This window comes from Drosophila rhopaloa, unplaced genomic scaffold (assembly GCF_018152115.1).
Source record: "Drosophila rhopaloa isolate 14029-0021.01 unplaced genomic scaffold, ASM1815211v1 contig_3, whole genome shotgun sequence".
Lineage (NCBI taxonomy): Eukaryota > Metazoa > Arthropoda > Insecta > Diptera > Drosophilidae > Drosophila > Drosophila rhopaloa.
In genome coordinates this window covers 19,017,769-19,037,184 of record NW_025335123.1, presented here as the reverse complement: position 1 = coordinate 19,037,184, position 19,416 = coordinate 19,017,769, and the positions used below count along the sequence as shown (strand labels likewise).

Sequence of the window (19,416 nt, the reverse complement as noted above, 5' to 3'; positions counted from 1 at the left end):
ACGGAAAAATAAGACGTTTTAATGCAAAAATGGAGCTCAAATTATGTGTAGGTGTATTTTATCATTATAGAAATATTAGCTTTCAAAAAACATTAAAAGGTAAGGGAAGATAAATAGTTAGTATAATATTAAACATTTAATATTAAACATTTAATATTAAACATTTATCTTAGAAATATAAAGTTTTGAATGATCTTGATATTTTTCATATATTACATTTTTATATATTAAATTAAATTAAACATATATGATATATGCATATTTTATTAGATAGTTGATCATATGTTAAACATAAGTATACTTAAATCAAATTAAATTTTGTGTTGACAGGAACTCAAAATGCTATAATTTAGAAAGACATTAATAGATAATTTTCATATAAAAAAGCCAAATAAATCACTATTTTGAACACATAAAAATGAAAACGAATAAATTGCCATTCCAGCGAATATATGTTTGCTAGCTAATCAGCAGTTAAATAAATCGTTGTTATCTGATAAATGCACCATTCCAGTCGGTCTGGCATGCACTGCTTTCACGTCCGCTCACCCTGTTTAGCAAGCAGTGTGCCGAAAAAAAAGTGTTGCCTGCATTCGGGCGCAGTTTGGGATATATTTCGTTAGAATTCCGTTTGTTTTTCGCCCAACAGCTGTCGCATCATCAACACAAACCGTTTTGTTTGTCGCACAAATAATTTAGACATTTACGTGAAAATTCAGCGCCAGCAGCTGATAATAAAGAGTCACAAATAAAAAAACGAAGAGCAGGAATAAAAAATGAGGCCAAGGGGGGAGGCTGGGGGAAAGCGAGAAAAATTGAGGGAAAACTTTTGGTAAATTAAAGCCAAACAAAACGTCAGATGCCAGCTGCACATGAATATATATTAGACTTAATGCATTTCGTCAACATTTTGCTCACAATGTGAGGAAGATGCAAACGATGCCAGAGACATAAAACGCAGACCCCAAAAGAATGCGCATGCAAATCCACTCGGGTGTAACGAGAGAAAAGATGGAAATGGAAATGGGAATGGGAACATGAACATGAAATAAAAAGGAAGCCATAAACAGACAAAGTGAGTGTCGGCAAAGGACGAAGGAAAAACGCAAAGAAAACCCAAATGCATTCAGATTGAAGTAAATTAGTTAAATTAAGAGGAATTTGATGCCTTTGGCTTTACTGAAACCCTATGCATATATATATATATTTGAATAATATTTTTTTAATTTGTCATAAGCTACTTTGTTTGCCTTCAGATTTTTCGTTTTTGATTAAATTTCTGCCCGAGGGTTGGTGGGTGTTCGAAATAGAAACAAAATATAAACGCTCGACTCGACTCGCTTTGGCTCCCCAATTTTGGCTAAAATGAAAATGCATTTGCACACGTGTGTGTGGCATAAGCCAGCGAGCAAATTAAAAACTAACGCCAAAGGCAGCGACAACTGCAGGCCATCGTCTGCAAACTAAAGCGTAGCGACCATCTGCCACCCATTTCCCAGTTTTCCACTTTTCCCTGCCCTTTTCCACACTTTACTTTCCCTTTGCAACCCATTTCCCTTTTTGTTCCTAGGTGGAAACCTGCTTTTTGGACGCTTAGCATGGCCAACAATTCAACGCCCTTGCCTAGTGAAAATTCCCCAAACCCTTTTCCCGCTGAATTTTCCTCTCACTTCACTTTCCTCCCGTTTTCCGCTGCCTCCTTTCATGCATTTTTAAGCAGCCATTTGTCAAGCGCGTGAGCTCAACTCACCGAAATTTCTCTGTGTGTGCAGTCCACTGCATATACACTTAGAGGAATTTTCCCAGTTAAGAAGGTGCCATAAATTACAGACATTTCAAAATAGCAAGAATAATGTAACGATTTTTGTTTCGGTTTTTAGAATACTGGCTAACACATATTTTACAAGAATATTTAATTAGAAAAACAGTAACTTGTAAGTATTTCTTTAAATAATTCTCTTTGGCTAGACTATTAAAAGTTTCTTAATATTTCTTTGTTGAATATCTAAGAAGTCTGTATCATTCTGCACTTGTCCCATTTTTAAGTTAAGAGCTCTTCAAGAAGTAAGCCACAAAACATTTAAAGTGCACGAAAAAGTAGTTGACGAGTGCGTGTGTGAGGTTAAAACTTTTAATTAACTAAAATTGAGGCGCCTCCGCCACAAAGAACATTTTTTTGTTGCCACTCAGCATTGAAAGGGAAACCACGCCGACGACGAAGTCAAAGTCAGACCGAGGTAAAAAAAAAAGTGAAGCGCTTTTTACCTTTTTGAGAAGACCCCCTTTGACACCTCCCAACCACGCCGCCCATGAAGGTGACTCGAAAAAGAAGCGAAAACTTTCGACAGGCAAAGTACAAGATACTTGAGGCAACTGGCAAGTCAATTCAAACACTTCGAGCGACTCAACAGATCAAAATCGCGTGTGTCGCTTTTTCGGGGAAGAGGATAAAAGGGGGGTTTTGGGAAGGACTTTCATGGGGTTTTCTAGGGGGAGGGGGATGCGGCAACAGCAAGTCTGACTAGGACATGCCCCAAAGGCTACGAACATATTCATGCTGCGGAGCTTGTGGATTTGTCGTACATCAGGCAGCTGCTTCGGCAAATTTAAAAGACTTAATATTCCCTGAGTTCTGGTTTAAAACAGAACTTGGGCAAACCACCCAAAGAATGTATTTTAAACTGAAGGTTCTTTGAAAATATATCTAATGTTTAAAATAAGATGCCACACCAAAGCTAAAAGACTATGACTTTCGGAACTGATTACAAATAGGAAACTTTATATAAGTTATATTCATCTACAATGAATTGAATAGACATTCTTATATTTTCTTATTCCAAAACATAAATAGAACATAAAATATTTTGGGGCCTAATAACTTTTATAAATATTATTAATATATTCACAAATATATCCTTTGAGAATTTAAAATATATTTAAATTACAGCAATCCAAAACTAATTTCCCCTAATCAATGTAATCATTACAAACTGTTTAGTAAATGAAAACGCTCGTTTAAAATTGCAGATTCGGAACTGGAGGAGTTCGAGACGCCGGCACGGTACAGGCCCGACTCGCTAAGTGCGCTGAGCCGCGCCACCCGCTTCACGGAGGACGAGATCAAACGAATTTACCGGGGATTTAAGGCTGAGTGCCCGACGGGCGTCGTCAAGGAGGACACCTTCAAAGTGATCTACTCGCAGTTCTTTCCACAGGGAGGTTCGTGCGGTACAGTATACTTTGTTTCGTTAACCCTTCTGACTTGACTAGTGATTACTAACGCCTGCCTCACTGTATTGTTGCTCTTATTTGCATTAGCGCCATTTTAATTGCTAGCCAAAACAGTACAGTCACCACCAAAAAACAAAACATCGTGTAGTTCGAGTTGCAACCCCCCGATCTCGATCCACACACACATGCATATCGATCTAGATGTGTGTTCTGCGTTCCAGTTTTGTGTCTAACTAATCTAGCATATTGATGTTGACTTAACTTAGTAATTAGTATTTTGCTGTGTTTGTGTTGGTGTTGCTTTGTTGTTTGCATAAATGTATGTTGTGTGTGTGAGTTTTCATTATTGGATTTTATTCTTTAGTTGAATATTAATAAACACACATTTACACATTTTTCATATCGCGTTATTTTTGATCAAAAAAAAGATTGAAAACCTTTTTACTTGTCCCAATTAAAGCTAAATATTTCCCAAGACCAAAAGCTAGTTCCATTAGATTTAAGCACTACATATCGTATCTTTCACTTAGCACCAATCGATGTGGGTCGAAAGCGGAAACGGAAAAGCGAAATTCGAATGGAAATGGAAATGAAAATGAGAACGAGAGTTGCGATTAGCAAAGGGCCGCAAAACAAATGGCAATTGACTGGAGACTTCCCACCGACCCAAACAAAAGTCAACTCGAGACAAAAGCCATTGATAAAACTGTATGACCCAAAGAGTTGGGGAAGATCATTGGGGATGGCCGGAATGTGGGTTGCGATTGGGACAGGGATTGGGATTGGGAATGGTGGTGAACTAGGAGCGAGGATGATGCTAATGACGATGCCGGGCTATATTCAGAATGGCCAAACGGCGACTCTTTGTTTGGCCGGCCCTTGGCTTGTGAAAATATGAAATGCAGAAAGCAAATTAGCAAAAAAGCATAAAAAGCAAAATCATGTTTCACAAGTCGCGGTCGCGGAGGGGGCGTGGCAGCCAAGCCACCCACTTGACCTCGTTTGAACAACAAGTTACATTTTTTTCTTCTTCATTTTTTGTATTCCTTTTTTTTATATTTTCGTTTTTTTTGCCCAGCTTTTTTTGCTTGTGCACAATTCACATTTACATCTGCAAAAGCTGAAAACTGAAACTGAAACTGAAGATGAGGCCGAGGATAAAAGGGGATGGATTCATTCAGTGGCCGGTAGCCAACTGAATTCCTGATAGATTACTGCGGGCAAGGGTCTGCTGCGGGCTGGGAATTCGGGATAAGGGTTCGCTCGCCAAACAAAAATGTCAAAGAAAAATGTAAGGAAAACTGGGGGAAAGGGTTGATTACTCACCGAAAATATTATGTCCATTTTGTAGCTAATTTTGTTAAAAGCAAAATCAGACTCTTTCGGCTTCTTTCTATTAGATTAAATGTGACAAATCGTTGGCATTAGAATTTGGATTTATTTCAAGCCATTTAAAGTAAACCAATTTAAATCATAGGTTGTGACTGATTAGGGGCATTAAATTAGAACATGATTTTTAAGGCATTTATTTAAAAAAAATACACTAAGATCTCTATAAATTTATCGAAATAAAAAGAATAGGTACTATTTTGTTTAATTAATATAATTATTATCTTCCCCTAAGAAAACTCTTCAGATTTAACAAATTGCAGAGGCCTTTTTAGCAAAATAGCTTGCCAAACTGGCTTAAGTCGCTCCACATCTTCATGTTATCACTTTTCGTGGGGTAATAATTCCCAATAATTCCCTGTGACTGCCACAAATCGCTGGGCAAATTCATTCGCACCTCAGAAGCCAGCCAAGACATGGGCCATAAATTGTGTTTAGGCCACATTTGTACTGCCGCCTAAATCCAGCCCCGGCGGGAAAGTTATTGCTACACATGTTGGGACACTGAATTATTATAATAAACTTATTTTGACTAGCGACAATGGTGGCCAGCATTTGCCCATCGACAGGCGGAAACGGAAACAAGAAATTCCCAGTAAACATCGGGCTTATTTCCTTCGACTCCCGAGGACGCCTCTTATTCTTCATCATGTCTGCCGTTATCTGATGAAAAATAAATAATGAAATCATTTTTTATTTTGATAAGCTGCTTTGCCACACACACACACACACACACACTCACGCGGCAGAGGGAAAAAAACACCATCAAAGTTGGTGATTTATCACTTTGGTCGTACCCCTCGTTTATTTTTTTTGTTTTTCGCGCCGCTTGCTTTTGGCAAATTTCTGCGCAAATTTTATAACAATTTTTACATGGCACATTTGCAGTCATTTTTGATTTGGCACAGCCAAAAAAAAAAACAGGAGGAGCAGATGCCATCCTTGCCATTGAGCTTTGACCTTGTGGGCGTGGCACTCTGCGTCATGCGTCATAAAAACACATTAAGCATCAAACAGCGACAATAAATTTGGACAAATAAATGTATACACTTGCGCCGTACGTGGGTACAGTGCGATTCGAGGCTTTAAGGCGCTGTTAAGTTTAAAGTTCAACCTTAGTTGAAAGGGAATTACTTTTAAAAGATAATTGCATTTGCAAAATATAAAGATTTATACAGTTTAATACTTCCCCAATTAGCTTAAAGTGAATATAATAAAGAAATTCTATATATTCTGTATTTATTTAAAACAAAAAATTAAACTGTTTTGAAATTTGAACGAACAGCTAATTTTATTTACACTGAGCAAACCGTATATTAAACATACATACGATGCTGAAAAAAACATTATTATAATTGTATTCTAACATTTTTAAGTTTTATTAAAACAAAAGAGACCAGAAATCATTTTCCCTCCTTACCAATATTAATCTAAATAAAGACCCATTCAATTCAATAATATGCATGAAACTCAGTTAACTGTAATATAAAGTAATAGTACAAGTTAGTTAAATTGCTTCCAAATTAAGTTATCGACTGCAAACAGTAAATGCAACAAAATTCGTCAATAGCCTGAACTTTAGCTTTACGACCGCGCGCTTTGAAAAGACTTTTCGGGGCATCAGGGCGCGCACCGAATGGCATTTGATGCGGCTTTATGAAGCGACGTCTTGCCTGCCAAAGAGGTGTAAACGCTGTGAGCGCATAAACCCAAAAAAACCTTTGGCATCAAGCCATAAACATAAACGCGAATCGTAAAAAAAGTAGCCGAGGGAGTGGGAAAGCGAGTGCAATAATCAAAATGTTATGTGATGGCCAGATAAAGAAATTTTTCTGACAGCGCAAAATGGTGGCGGGGACACTAAGTGCGTTAAGTGCTCTTTGCGAAAGTCACAGAGTGCGATAACAAGGCTGGGAAATCTTTTCGAAAGGAAAAACTCCCTCAACTCACAGCGCCCTCATAAGTAGGCAACACTCTTTTAAAATTAGTCACAAGCAGTGTGCGCAAGCAGTGCTTATCAGCAGTCACAGGAGACACTCGCATAATTAGCTGCAAACTGTTTCCCCCTTCCCCTTTGGCCCCCGCCACCCCTCTACCCCTCCCTCCCTCACCGGGTGGAAACTTTCGGCAAAAACCCCGAGTCCCAAAAAATGTTGACTTTTCCACTGATAAACAGCAAAGACAAAAAGGAAACACACACAAAAAGAATAGCTGCAACCCGAACGAAAACATGGAAAAACTTTTGCGGTTGACAAAACTGAAAGGAAAAGCGAAACTTTTTGCAACCAAGACGAAGACGACCCACATAAAAGTTGCCAACCAAGACCGTCGTTCCCAAACTCATATCTTTATGCCGGCCAACTATCGAACCATTATCGTTTTCATACACAAACAAAATATTTTAATATAAATGGTCATTATTATTGAAAAATAACTAAGGTCCAAACAAAATAATATTAATTAGATATGGCAATATAATTAATTAAGTAAAGGTACTTTTTATTTGAAAACTTTGTTTCTTTCATTCTTTGTTAAGACCTTTTTATTATAAAACTTGTTTAAAAGTCAAAACCACATAATACAAGTTATTTTTAAAAGAAAACATTTCATCTAAGTTACTCATTCTCTTTTTTCACTGTTTGAGTGCTATTAAATATGTTTATTTGAATGTGTGTATGTGCATTTGTATATCTAGCGTTGATTTGAAAATGTTACCAAAAGTTTAACCGCTTCAGTTGAGACCTAATTGGTCGACTTTTGCCATCTTGCCGCTAACCCGTTGAAATGTTCTTATTTAACGCCGTTCCTCTCTTGTTTCCATTCAACCAACAACGTCGACAATGTGCCACCACCAACATAAACAGCCAATCCAACCTTATATGCGCACTATGTATTTAATACACTGGATCAGGATCACAGCGGCATTGTCAGTTTTGAGGTAAGTCTGAACTTCTTCAAACTATATGAGAAAATATTAAGTGCCAGAGGCGACAACCAAAAAATATCCTATATCAATGCCAGCAGCCAAACTAATCCATTAGGGAATGTTCTTCCATTAACTATCTTTATTTCTACCAGTGATGACAACTTATAATTTTAATTCAAACAATTTCGGGGCATAAAGAAATACCTTTAAGAAGTATATTAATAAAGAGGCACATTTTTATTACTATTTCTTAAAGTTATTGTGTCTCTCCACTTTTGTTGCCAAAATATGCTCATGTTTTCTGACATACTATTAAATTCTATACAATAACTTCAATATTTATTAACGCAACCACAGCCTTGGCCTTAATGATATCCACAGATTCTATGTGAAGAGTGCTGTGTCGCCAGCACTGCTTTTCATTTCTGTGGAAGTCCTTCTGCCCCTCATCCCCCTTCCCCTCTCGTGACAGTGTGCGACATCAAAGTATGGCCTGCGGGCAAAGACGAGCACGAGAAATGCAATGGGAAGCATTTGAGCAGCTCATTTCCGTGTGCGATGTGCGATGTGTGTTTTGGGTCTTGGGTTTTGGGTTTTGGCCAGGTCTCTTCATCTCAATCAAAATTCCGATGACGACCAACTAATGGAGTTCGGCCGTGTGTGGGTCCTGAGGCGAAATTGCGATTTAGATTGGACCACCGAGAACTGGGAGGAAATCGAGAAATTGTCTTAGAAATCAACTTTCGTACAACAATTTGTGGCACTTACTGCTGTCTGTCGGTGCCATTTGCAATTAAAGCGAACACAGCACAACGCAGCCATACTGAAGGCAATCATACATACAACCTAATGGCCAGTCATTTGTGGGTGCTTACACTGAGAAATAAATTTAATGGAGGTCAGAAGACAGTGGTTTTGAATAAAAAAGGTTACTAGATATTATTAAGCCTATTAAAGGTGACAATCATATGAGTAAATGAGTTCTTTAAAGACTAGATATAAAGCAAACATGTTAAATTTATGTCAAGTGCAATGTATTTTTTGTAAGTGTACCCCTTTCCGTCAGATAATATAACATGCGTTCAAGGGCGTTAAGAGCTGGGCAAATTTATGGCCAACTACATAATTGAGGGGAGTGTGGCCGTAGTTGTGATTGAATCGCTGCCTATCGTTATCGATAATTAATCTTGCCAATTGAATGGCCAGGGAAATGCGTAGGACTCGAGTACACGGACACACTGGCTCGGCAATTCAATTTAATTTACTCGGTACGCCTCTTAATGTCCGTACGATGATGCGGCGCAAAGAGAAATTGTTGAGGTCACCAATGGGGATGGGGGTGTGTGGTGGAAGCAGGCAGGGGGGGAGGGAGTGGAGGGGGAGCAGGCCCGACAGACTTAAGTACAATGAAATTACTTTAGACATTTTAAGTATAAAATATGGCTGACAGGCGAGTCGAGTTGAGTTAAGTTCGCTTTGCTTTGGTTTGAGGTTGGGGCACAGCGAAAGAAAACACAAAAGTGTTCATAACAAATATAATTACACAACCTTTAAATTGATTAATTTATTCAAACATTTCAAGTCAATTCGATTTCAATATAAATAACTATCAAAACAATTTAGATTTGATTCTTTAGCTCTTTAATTTATTTAATTTAAATAATAAATAGTAACTTATATTAAATTAATAAAGAAAAATTCCGTTTGAATCAATTAGGATTTGGATATTATGTTTAATTATAAATATGCCGTCATTAGAATATAAATAGTTTAAATAATGTTTTTTAGATGAAACTACTTTTTAATTCGGATTAAAGTGATATTAATACAACACATTTAACATGTGGAAGTATTATTTCATTGAAAATATTGAACACATCTTTGGTTTTTCTCAGTGCAGCTTAGGGGCAAAAGTTGTGTGGCATCGTGAGTTTCTAAATGAAGCTGATTTGGCTCAGAGGGGTGGTGAAGGGGGGCGGTAAAGAGGGGCTCAAACGGAGGGATGGCGCCAAATGACGCTGCAAAAGGCCCCCAAAGAAGTCAATAATAACAACAACGAGAAAAGTGGGGGTGCACAGGTCCATGGTGCATGGTCCATGGGGCAAGTACTTCTTCTCGGCCTGGTAAGCGCCTTTAGTTACGGTTTATTAGTGGCAGTGGCCGGGGAAATTGGGGGAAATCGGGGAAGCGAGAACAAAGAGTATCGCCAGATAGACGTTTCAGCGCTCTATTAACTGGCGCAGCACAAAAGTTGTATTGCGCAAAGTACACACTCAGACGCCAGACGCCCCGCATTATAATCCCCAACTCCTCAATTTAAAGGACATTAAAGTTTCGGGTCCCGAATTATGTTCGCCCATTGAAGTGGGCCCAAATGTGTGTGAAAAAGCGGAGTTTTCCCCACAAAAGGGTTGTATTCTAGGAATGCCAAAAGTTTGATAAAGTTTCACAGATGGTTTCCTACTCACTTACTTTTTTTCAGCATACCCAAATGCAAATGATTTACACACAGATGCCAAAATGTACATATGCTCAAAGATTATAATCAGTTGACAAACAGAGTTTAATGATTTGCTAAATAGAATCATAATTTAGTTTAAAATGGCGACTTCTATTTACATTTGCTATGAATTGTAATATTTTCTTTATTGATTTACTGTGTTTTAAGAAATTAAACCAATTTATATACCACACTTTAATTTATAAGTCCAAGTATGCCATTAAATTTCAGCCTTATCTTATGTAGTTTTCAATGAGAGCATTAAACAGCCATTTAAAAAGCAATCGAGTTAAAAAGCAAAGCACCGTAAAGTGACTTAATTTTCTGTGATATTAGCATACGTTGGGAATTATGATAAAACCATTTTGCGCAAAAGCGGGGAAAACTTCAATTAGATGTGGTCACAAAAATGGAAAACAGTCGAAATAGCAATCGCTGCACACTCACAGCATTTCCTTTTGCATTCGCTTCTGTTTGCCGCGGGGAAAAACGGCAAGGAAACCGAAAAATAATGCTCGAAATACAGAAATCAAAGTGAAATGTCTCGAAATTGAAATAAAATGCTGGCGGCCAGGGGGAAATCTATAGTTTGCAGCGCATTCGCGTCGCTGTCGCCTGTCATTGTCAACGTTTCTATTGCAGCCAGCGGAATGCAAAACAAAAGCTGGCAGAAACCAAAAAAAAGAAATGAAGGAAATAAGAAAATAAGAAAGCCGAATAAATTTCAGCGGATCGAGGAGGGCCACCGCCTGTGGTGCATGCAAATGGCGAGTAATTTTTTGTTGCAGTTTACCCACTGACTTGCGACTGCCCCTGCAATGTCCGAGCATGAACTCCACTTCCGGTTGTCAGAGGATCAGAGGAGCAAGGGGTGCGGGGGGTTCTGGGGGGGTTCTGGGGGGTTCGGGGGGCAGGAAGCACACACAATGCCATTGAAACGATGAATTATGGCGATTTTAACGCCAACTTTGTCAGCCACTGTGACTTTGTGGGCATGGCGAGGGGCAGAGAAAAGCGGAGAAGGGTGGAGAAGGGCGGAGAAATGCGGGGAAAGTCGGAGAAAGTCGGAGAAAGTCGGGGCAGGGGCAGAACAAGGAAAAACAAGGGAAAAATGAGTGTAGGCGAGCCCAAGACACACAGTCAGAAGTGCAGGAAAAGAAATACCGGGGATGGCAGCTAAACAGAAACGCAAAACCCAAGTCAAACAATGGGACAGTCCTGGGAAAAAGGGAAATCGGGAAAGTGCGGAGAGCGTGACACGGATAAAAGGCTGAAATTTTTCCTCAACTCAGACAAATTGAATCCTAATTTTATTCCCACTTAAAAGTATTTCGAATATAATCTATTCTTTGTGTTTTAACACTTACAAACCCTTATCTAAAACTCTACATTCTTAATTTTAAGGAATTAAAACAAGAAGAATTTTATTTATAAACCATTATTGCAAACATAAGTATCTTAGCTTATAAAATGTACGAAAGCAATGAAATTCTAAGAGTTTAATATAAATGAAATATTACTGAAAGAGTATAATATTTAAATATAATTGGTATGTTATTTATTTTTACAAGATTAAAATAAATGTTGTATCTTTAAATTCATATGAGCACTTTGTATTTACATAAATCGTATTACTTTTCTTAATCAAGCTTTATTTATTGGGAAACAAATTATTAATATTCTGTTAACAGTTTATAATTTCTTGACTTTCCTACGAAAAAAAGGGAATATTTAATGATTTAATGAAGCAATTACGTGGTGCAAGCTGAAAAGCTTAGGGCCTTGTAAGTTGATATATAAATATTTCATTGGATAATTTGCCAGCCTTCATTCTCATTTATGAACAGTGAAGTGCAATTTGCAAATCAATATTGCAGGCCAGTCAGCGTTGCATCCACGAGTGTCTGGCAAGGAATAATCGCAATCACGTCAGCCGTCCATCTCTGAGGGCTCCGCATTTCCGCTTTTCCGCCTTTCCTCCCTTCCGCTTTTCCTGGCCTTTCCCCCCGCTTTTCCCCAGGCTTTTCCCCCGACAGCTTATCTTTGCGAGCTCTTGCCTTTTTGCCTGCTCGCCATTTTCGTTGTTGAATAATGACCTCAAAATTGTAATGACTACGAGGCACGTACTCGATATAAAGCATGTACAAAGAAGCGCCCTTAACCCATGATGCCCCCACTTCCATACCATCCCCCCTCCCGCACTTTAACACCCCAGCTGTAATTCCCTAGTTTTGTGTGTGACGGTCTGACTAAGTAGACTTCCGCTTTTCAATTAAGTTCCACATATTGTTGCTAGGTGTTTTATGCGCGATTTGCATGACAGTCGCGTTTATTAAACTGCCAACAGGAGTGGAACGGCGAAGTGAAAACAGGGTAACACAATCCTGTCAGGGCCATATTGAAATTGTGGGCATGGCCAATATGCCAGGGGTAAAATGGCAAAATGGCAAAGAGTGTGTGACCTGTTTACGCTGGCAGAAAAGATAAATTGCTCAAGTGTGCGAGATAAAAGCAATCGAGTGCCGGTGGTCGTGGGAGGGGGAGGGGGGATGGAAATAAATATAAAAACATATTGGAGGGGGGAGAGGGGCAGTGGCAGTAACAGGAGCAAGGAGAATCCAGCAGGACTCCATGGCAACTGCGGAGAAAGGATTGGAAAAGGACGCCCTTGGCAAGCAGTGAAGTGAGGCAAGCAGGTTAACATGACACTTGAGTGCTACGAGCAAGCAGTTTGTTTTGGTCACTTAAACAAACCCTGAAAAACAATACTATAAACTTGTAGCAGCTCTTCATTTTTATATTCTAGCCAAGCAGTTCAATTCCCACAAGGTATTTAAATAAAAAAAACCTATCAACCTGTATTTCTTATCAAACAAATTCAGGCCAATAAATAATTAAAGCCTAATATTATATTAAATATTACCATTTGTAATAGAGAAGAGTGGAAGTTCAAACTAAAACTTTGAAGAATAAGTTAATTGTTCAGTGTTATGGTCTTCGAAATATTATTAATAGTAGAATTTCCTTAATTGAGGTTTATGAAATGTATTAAACATACTCTTGAAACTCTCCTGAATTTCTTTCCTTGTAATAAACATGTCGTTTTTAAACATTTTCCAAAGTTCAATACAAAGTATCTTGACTTCTTGAGTGATTAACTAGATTTGTGCAAATAGAAAGAGAATTCGGGTTTATATACCACTTTCTTTTCCAAAAATCCACCATGAATCGAAAGATTATTTCGCAGCCTTCTGTGCCCATCAACTTGAGCCGAAATCAGTCGGAAAATTGTATTGTGCCAGGGGCATAACTAAGAGCAGCCCAGAATCCCTCGTTTGTCTCCTTGGCATCTAATCCACTGCCATCAAGCAGTGCAAAGCACTGGTCAGCAGGCAAAAACTTTCATAGATCCGCTTAATCACTCGGCCAGAGTGCAAACTTCACTGCGAATTTTCAATTTCCAGCATGTTTTGCCAGCTTGCCGCTCTGCAATTTGTCCACGTCGAATCGTAAAAGTTTCTTGCTTCGTTTTTCGTTCAAATTTTGTACATTTTTTTTCGGTTTTCTTTTTCGGTTTGATAAATTAGTCGGACGCTGCAATTGCCCAAATGGCCAGAGAACAAGACACAAATGATGCCTCAGTTTCTATTCCTATTCCAATTCCTCCTGCCGTCGCCTCTACATTACTGCCACGTCCTATGCTTTTTTACTTTACTGATTTTTTGTTCTTCTCCCATTCGGTATGCAAAAGCAAGACTCAGTCCTCCGTCAGCTGCGGCCTTCCCGAAATGCCTCAACACCTCCCGGACCCAAGAAAACGGGGCCCGGGGGTCGTAAAAACTTTTCCCCATTCTCCTTGCAAGTTCTTATCTAGGTACATTTGTCATACAGAGCATAGAAATAAATGTCCACTTCAGCGGCGGCAGGAACAGCAGCCGGAAGTGAGGACTGTGGGCTTTCGAGGGGCGATGGAGGGGGGGCACAGCTGCGGCTAAAGTAATAATACTTTCCACAAAGATTACACAGATTATTTGCCTCTATGTAAAGTAGAACGAAACATCTTATTTATATTAACCCATTACAATCTTAGTCCGCAATAAAATAAGTAATAGTACTTTTCAATTATAGAATTCTTGGTTAAATGTTTCAATCTTGATTTTTAAAAAGAAATAAACTAACTTCTTTTTTAATGAACTGTGTAGAGATAATAGACAAAAGATAATATATTAATGGCAAATTGTCAGCTAAATTCTCCACCAATTTATTTATAAGCTAGTAATTAAAATAGCAACAAGCCCCAAAAAATACCCTTACAAATATAAGGGTTTGAGAAAAAGCAATATTTTTTTCTTAAGTTCGTTGAATATTCCCTGAGCGCATAACTATTATGCTGAACGCAGGTGTACTTGCTCCTAGCCGCTGCGGTTTACGAGCAATTTCTTAAAACATATTTTCAATTTCTTTTATACCTGTAATTCCGGTTGTCTGCCTCTGCCGCCCCACAATACCCGCACCCGCATTCATGCCAACTTATTTCTCTTCCTGTCACAGGACTTTGTTCAAGGACTTTCGATACTGTCGCGCGGCTCCGTGGAGGAGAAGCTGCGCTGGACCTTCTCGCTGTACGACATCAACGGCGACGGCTTCATCACGAGGGAGGAAATGACTGACATCGTAACTGCCATATACGAGCTGATGGGCCGACTGCCCGACGAGTGTCCCGAGGAGGAGAAGATCAAGGGCAAGGTGGAGCAGATCTTCCAGGTAAGAACTACATCCGACACCCGAAATAAGAAATCCCAATTTTGAAATCCCGGCCGATTCGCGCCCATTATTTATGCTAATTAAGCGAGTACAATTTGAATTTGACTCGCGAACATGAAACTTATTTACTTTGCATTATGCAAATGCCAATTGTCCATTTCAATTTGTCCGGCCAGCAGGCTGGCAATGCGCCGAACGGGAAGAGAGTCCTCCATCCGCAGGACATCGTCCTGTTTGGCTTGCCAGTCACGCGTTGTCATTAGCGGTCGTTGGCATTCGGAATAAATTGAGCGCAGCAAATGCGACCGGCGAAAGCCCCTAAATAATGGCATGCGAGAGTGAAATTGATAATAAATGGCCAGAATCATTCCCGAAGTCGTCCTGCCGCCACTCTAAGTCAAAATTCCGTAGCCCACTTCTGGGCGGCGGAAGCGGAAGCAGTCAATGAAAGCAGTGCCAATCGCAAGCAGTTCGCCACTCAAGAAAAAGTATTTCTATATCCGGCTATAATTTTAGTCAGATATAAATTAGCCAAACCCCCCCAAATGTGCAATGTAAAAAATTTGACTTTTTTTTAAAAGAAAATGTAAAAAATTGGCATTTTTTAGAAATTGGAATTTTTTGCTCAAAAAATACCACTATTTTTACGATAGCAATGCCAATAATTGTCCGATAATGGAATGGCATACCTTCTTAAACTCGTAACAAAATTTCCAATCGAGTGGCATTCACAACTTTTTTTGTAAAATTTTTGAGAAAAATGATGTTGAAAACCCTTTGAAAATTATGAAATGTGAAAAATTGGAATATTGATCATTTTTTGCTAAAAAATATTAGTATTTTTACGACAGCAATGCTATTTATTGTCCGATAATGGAATGGCATACCTTGTTGAACTCGTAGCTAAATTTCCAATCGAATGGCGTTCACAACTTTTTTTGTAAAATTTTTGAGAAAAATGATGATGAAAACCCTTTGAAAAATGTGAAATGTGAAAAATTGTAATATTGATCATTTTTCGCTAAAAAATATCAGTATTTTTACGATAACAATGCCAATAATTGTCCGATAATGGAATGGCATACCTCGCTGAACTCGTAACAAACTTTCTAATCGAGTGGCATTCCCAGTTTTTTTGCAACATTTTCGAAAATAATCATGATTATGAAAAATGGTGACCATCATGACAACACACAATGACAAGATTTTATTTATGACAACAAATGTGATAGCTTTAATCACAATGTAATGTGCTAGGAATTGAAATTCTATGAGTGTTGTATTGTTCTAATGCTGTGCTTATTTGCCCCCCAGAAAATGGACACCAATCGCGATGGCGTGGTCACGCTGGAGGAGTTCCTGGAGGCCTGTCGCAACGACGACGCCATCTCGCGGTCGATGTCCGTGTTCGACACAGCGTTCTGACCATATCCGACCGACAAGGGCGATGAGTACACAGTGCCCCGGCGGCGGCGACATCAGCAGCCGGCGCAGCAGCAACACCAGCAACATCAGCAACATCGGCAACACCAGCAGGAGCCAGAGAAACGTAAGTCCAACCACAAGACGAAGAACAAGCAACAGCAAAAACAGCAGCAACCACATAGCACTAGACATCAAAACTGTTGTCACATAATCGACATGGATGGCGATAGCACCACCAGCACCACCACCGCCTCGGCGGCCACTGGAACCACACTCAATTGCAATGTCCTGGGCCGCAAAGCCCATCCCGATGAGTACGATGATGCGGAGGAGTACGAGCAGGAGGAGCAGGAGGAGGAGGACGGGGACGGGGAGGAGGATGGAGATGGAGATGACTCCGAGGAGGAGTACCGATCCTTTGTCTGCCGACACTGCCAAAGACCGCAGTCGGTGGTGCAGCCAAGATCCGGCCGCCGATCGCAGTCGCAGTCCAAGTCGCGCAAGCGCAGCAAGAGCAGGAAGCGCCACCAGAGCAAGCAGCGTGGGGGTCACCAGGGGCATTCGGGTCACCAGGGTCACCAGGGACAGCAGCAGGCGGGTCCCAGGTGGCCGGAAATCAATGTGGCCAACGAGCAGGCCATCCGCTTCCGGTGTCCGCAGGTGGGGCCGCAGGTGGGTCGCGACCTCCACACCCCCCAGCCCATGCACTTCCACCACCCCCAGTCGCAGAGCCAGAAGGCCAAGAACAAGTCGCGTCCGCGGAGGTCGAGGGCATGCCCCGCCGCCCCGCCATCGGCACCGCCCGTTGACAATGGCATTGCCATTGCCCCATTGGCCAGCCACCCGCCCTCCGAACTAGCACCCCTCCCGCCCCTTGACGTGGTTGTGGGCGGGGTCGAGGCCGATCCGCAGCAGCCGCCGCCACCCACCACCCCCGACTCGCCGTCGCTGGTCACCGTGAGCACCTGGTACACGGTGGCCAAGCAGGGTGTCTCCTGCTAATCGCGGCGAGCAGTGAGTATCCTCGCCACCCAGCCACCTTGCACCCCTCCCTCCCCCACCCCCCAATCAACATACCCCTACAAAAAATATATAAACGGGGGGCCACAAACATCTCTGGATGCTTAGAACCAATTAAAAAAGGTGTCTGATGGTAAAAATAATATATTATATATATCACACACCTCATTAAGTGCTTCAGAACCTCCAGAGATTTGTGTGGCATTCCCGATAGAAACGCTTTTCCCATTCGGTGTTTAAATATATGTATACAATATATATATTTTGTGCTTATATGAATCATATATGTGTGTTCTTTCAGGGTGGATCTCTGAAAGCTCAAAATTGGCTAAATTATTCGTATGAAATTAACATTGTCTAGGTATTTTTTCTATTCCAAATAGTGATTGTATTCAGTGTTAATTTCATAATACAATGGTTTAAATTAATAAATGTTTATGAAAGTTTTTACTTTTGAATTCTTAAGCTTTTCCAATTCTAAGTTCAATACCTTGTATTATTTTGTTTTTAATGCCAAAAAGGCCAAGAAAAAAATCAATTGCAAATACTTTCTTCAAAGCAAAAGCATATATTAAATGTCAGCTAGATATTTGAAAGAAAAATACAAAGTAAACAAATATTTTGTAATTAAAAACGAGATCCACCCTACTGTATATGTGCATTAAGTTTCCGATTTGCCCCATTGTTTGTACTATAATTAGCCAAATGAAGTTTAAAAGAGTTTAAAAACGTTCTCTGTGTGTATCGATTGATGTTGCAAACTGTCAAATGTGTTATAGTCTTAAATACGGTTAAATCTATAGAAAATGTAAGTGAAAATGAACCAAAAATGAAAATATATGAAAAGCATTCAAACATTTACTTTATGTTTCTTTGAATCCCATTATTTGTGCCCAGAAAATGTCTCCTTAGAAATGTTGTTAGATGTCCTAGAGTTATATAAATTGACGTTAGCTGTGATGGAAAAACAAAGTATATTAAACAACAAAAAACATTAAAAAATAATAATTAAAAACAACAAATGGAGGGTTTAATCTAATATTTGTGGGAGAACATTGCTCAAAAGAAAACACTATCCATATGTTAAGTTTAAAGTGCGTGGGTGTGTTCAGGATGTGTGTGCATTTGGGAGATATTGAGAGGAAACTTTCTAACAAACCAATTTTCATAACTTTAAATGCCCCGCTTTGAGGCTTTTTTTCGAAATTGTTCAGGCTTAAACCGAAAATTGAATTGCTGCCACTGCGATAATTACTTTCTGTAAATTACTCAGAAATGATACCTAACTATATACAAAAAATATATGCAGATTAATGAACAGACCAATTTCAGGCTGTAAAATATTTTGCTTTAACAAAAACTCCAGAGTCATTGAAATGCAAATTGAAAACCGAATTTTCGTAAGCCAAAAAACGATAAGTAAACAAATTGCGGGGAAGAAAAAAGGTAGAGTTTTGTTTTAATTGAAGGCAGCTTTCTACTTTATTGGATAAATGTAATAGGCTGCCATTAAATTCCATTCCATTTGCATTATTTCACATTGAAATTCGTGTTCTTCGATATGTTGTGAAATTTGCTGAGCGTTAACTTTTTTGCTAACTGTTATTGCTTGACATGCTTTTGTTGTTGTTTTCATTATGCCACATTGGACACACCAAGGAGACACACTCACACACGCACACCCGCACACTTGCACATGAACACACGCACATGCACACACACACACACATACAGACACACACACATGCAAGACAAAATAAACAAGGATGCAAACGCATGGGAATTGAAATTCGTGTATGGCAATTAAAATATCTGCTTTCTTTCTCTTCTCTTCCCTTCTCTCTCTCTCTCTTTTCTCTCTTTCTCTTTTTCTTTCTCTCTCTCTCTCTTTCTCTCATCTTGCCCTGCACACACACACACACACACGCGCTTAAATAAACACCCGCACACACACATGCAGAAATTTGCATAGAAACTAAATGAAATGCGTAGCGAGAAAGACAACGCGAATCTGCCAAAATAAAAATCTAGGTACTGCATGTCCATAAATATGCAATTATGGATGTGTTTGTGCAACTGTAAAAATATCGAAAAAGTGCGGAAAAATTGGAGAAGGCCAACGAGGAACTCGATTTTATCGGCATAATTGGCTGGGTTGCAT

The 19,416-nt window shown here is 39.5% G+C and overlaps 1 protein-coding gene across 1 annotated transcript in view; it reads left to right on the top strand.

The window, feature by feature from the left end:
- Nucleotides 1–19,153, top strand: part of LOC108050018 — a 78,723-nt gene extending 59,570 nt beyond the window's left edge. Inside the window, 5 exon segments of the mRNA XM_017131498.2 lie at nt 3,028–3,219; nt 7,485–7,558; nt 14,598–14,810; nt 16,125–16,214; nt 16,263–19,153. Coding sequence (XP_016986987.2) covers nt 3,028–3,219; nt 7,485–7,558; nt 14,598–14,810; nt 16,125–16,214; nt 16,263–17,237 — 1,544 coding nt within the window. The 3' untranslated portion in view covers nt 17,238–19,153.
- The last annotated feature ends 263 nt before the right edge of the window (nt 19,154–19,416 follow it).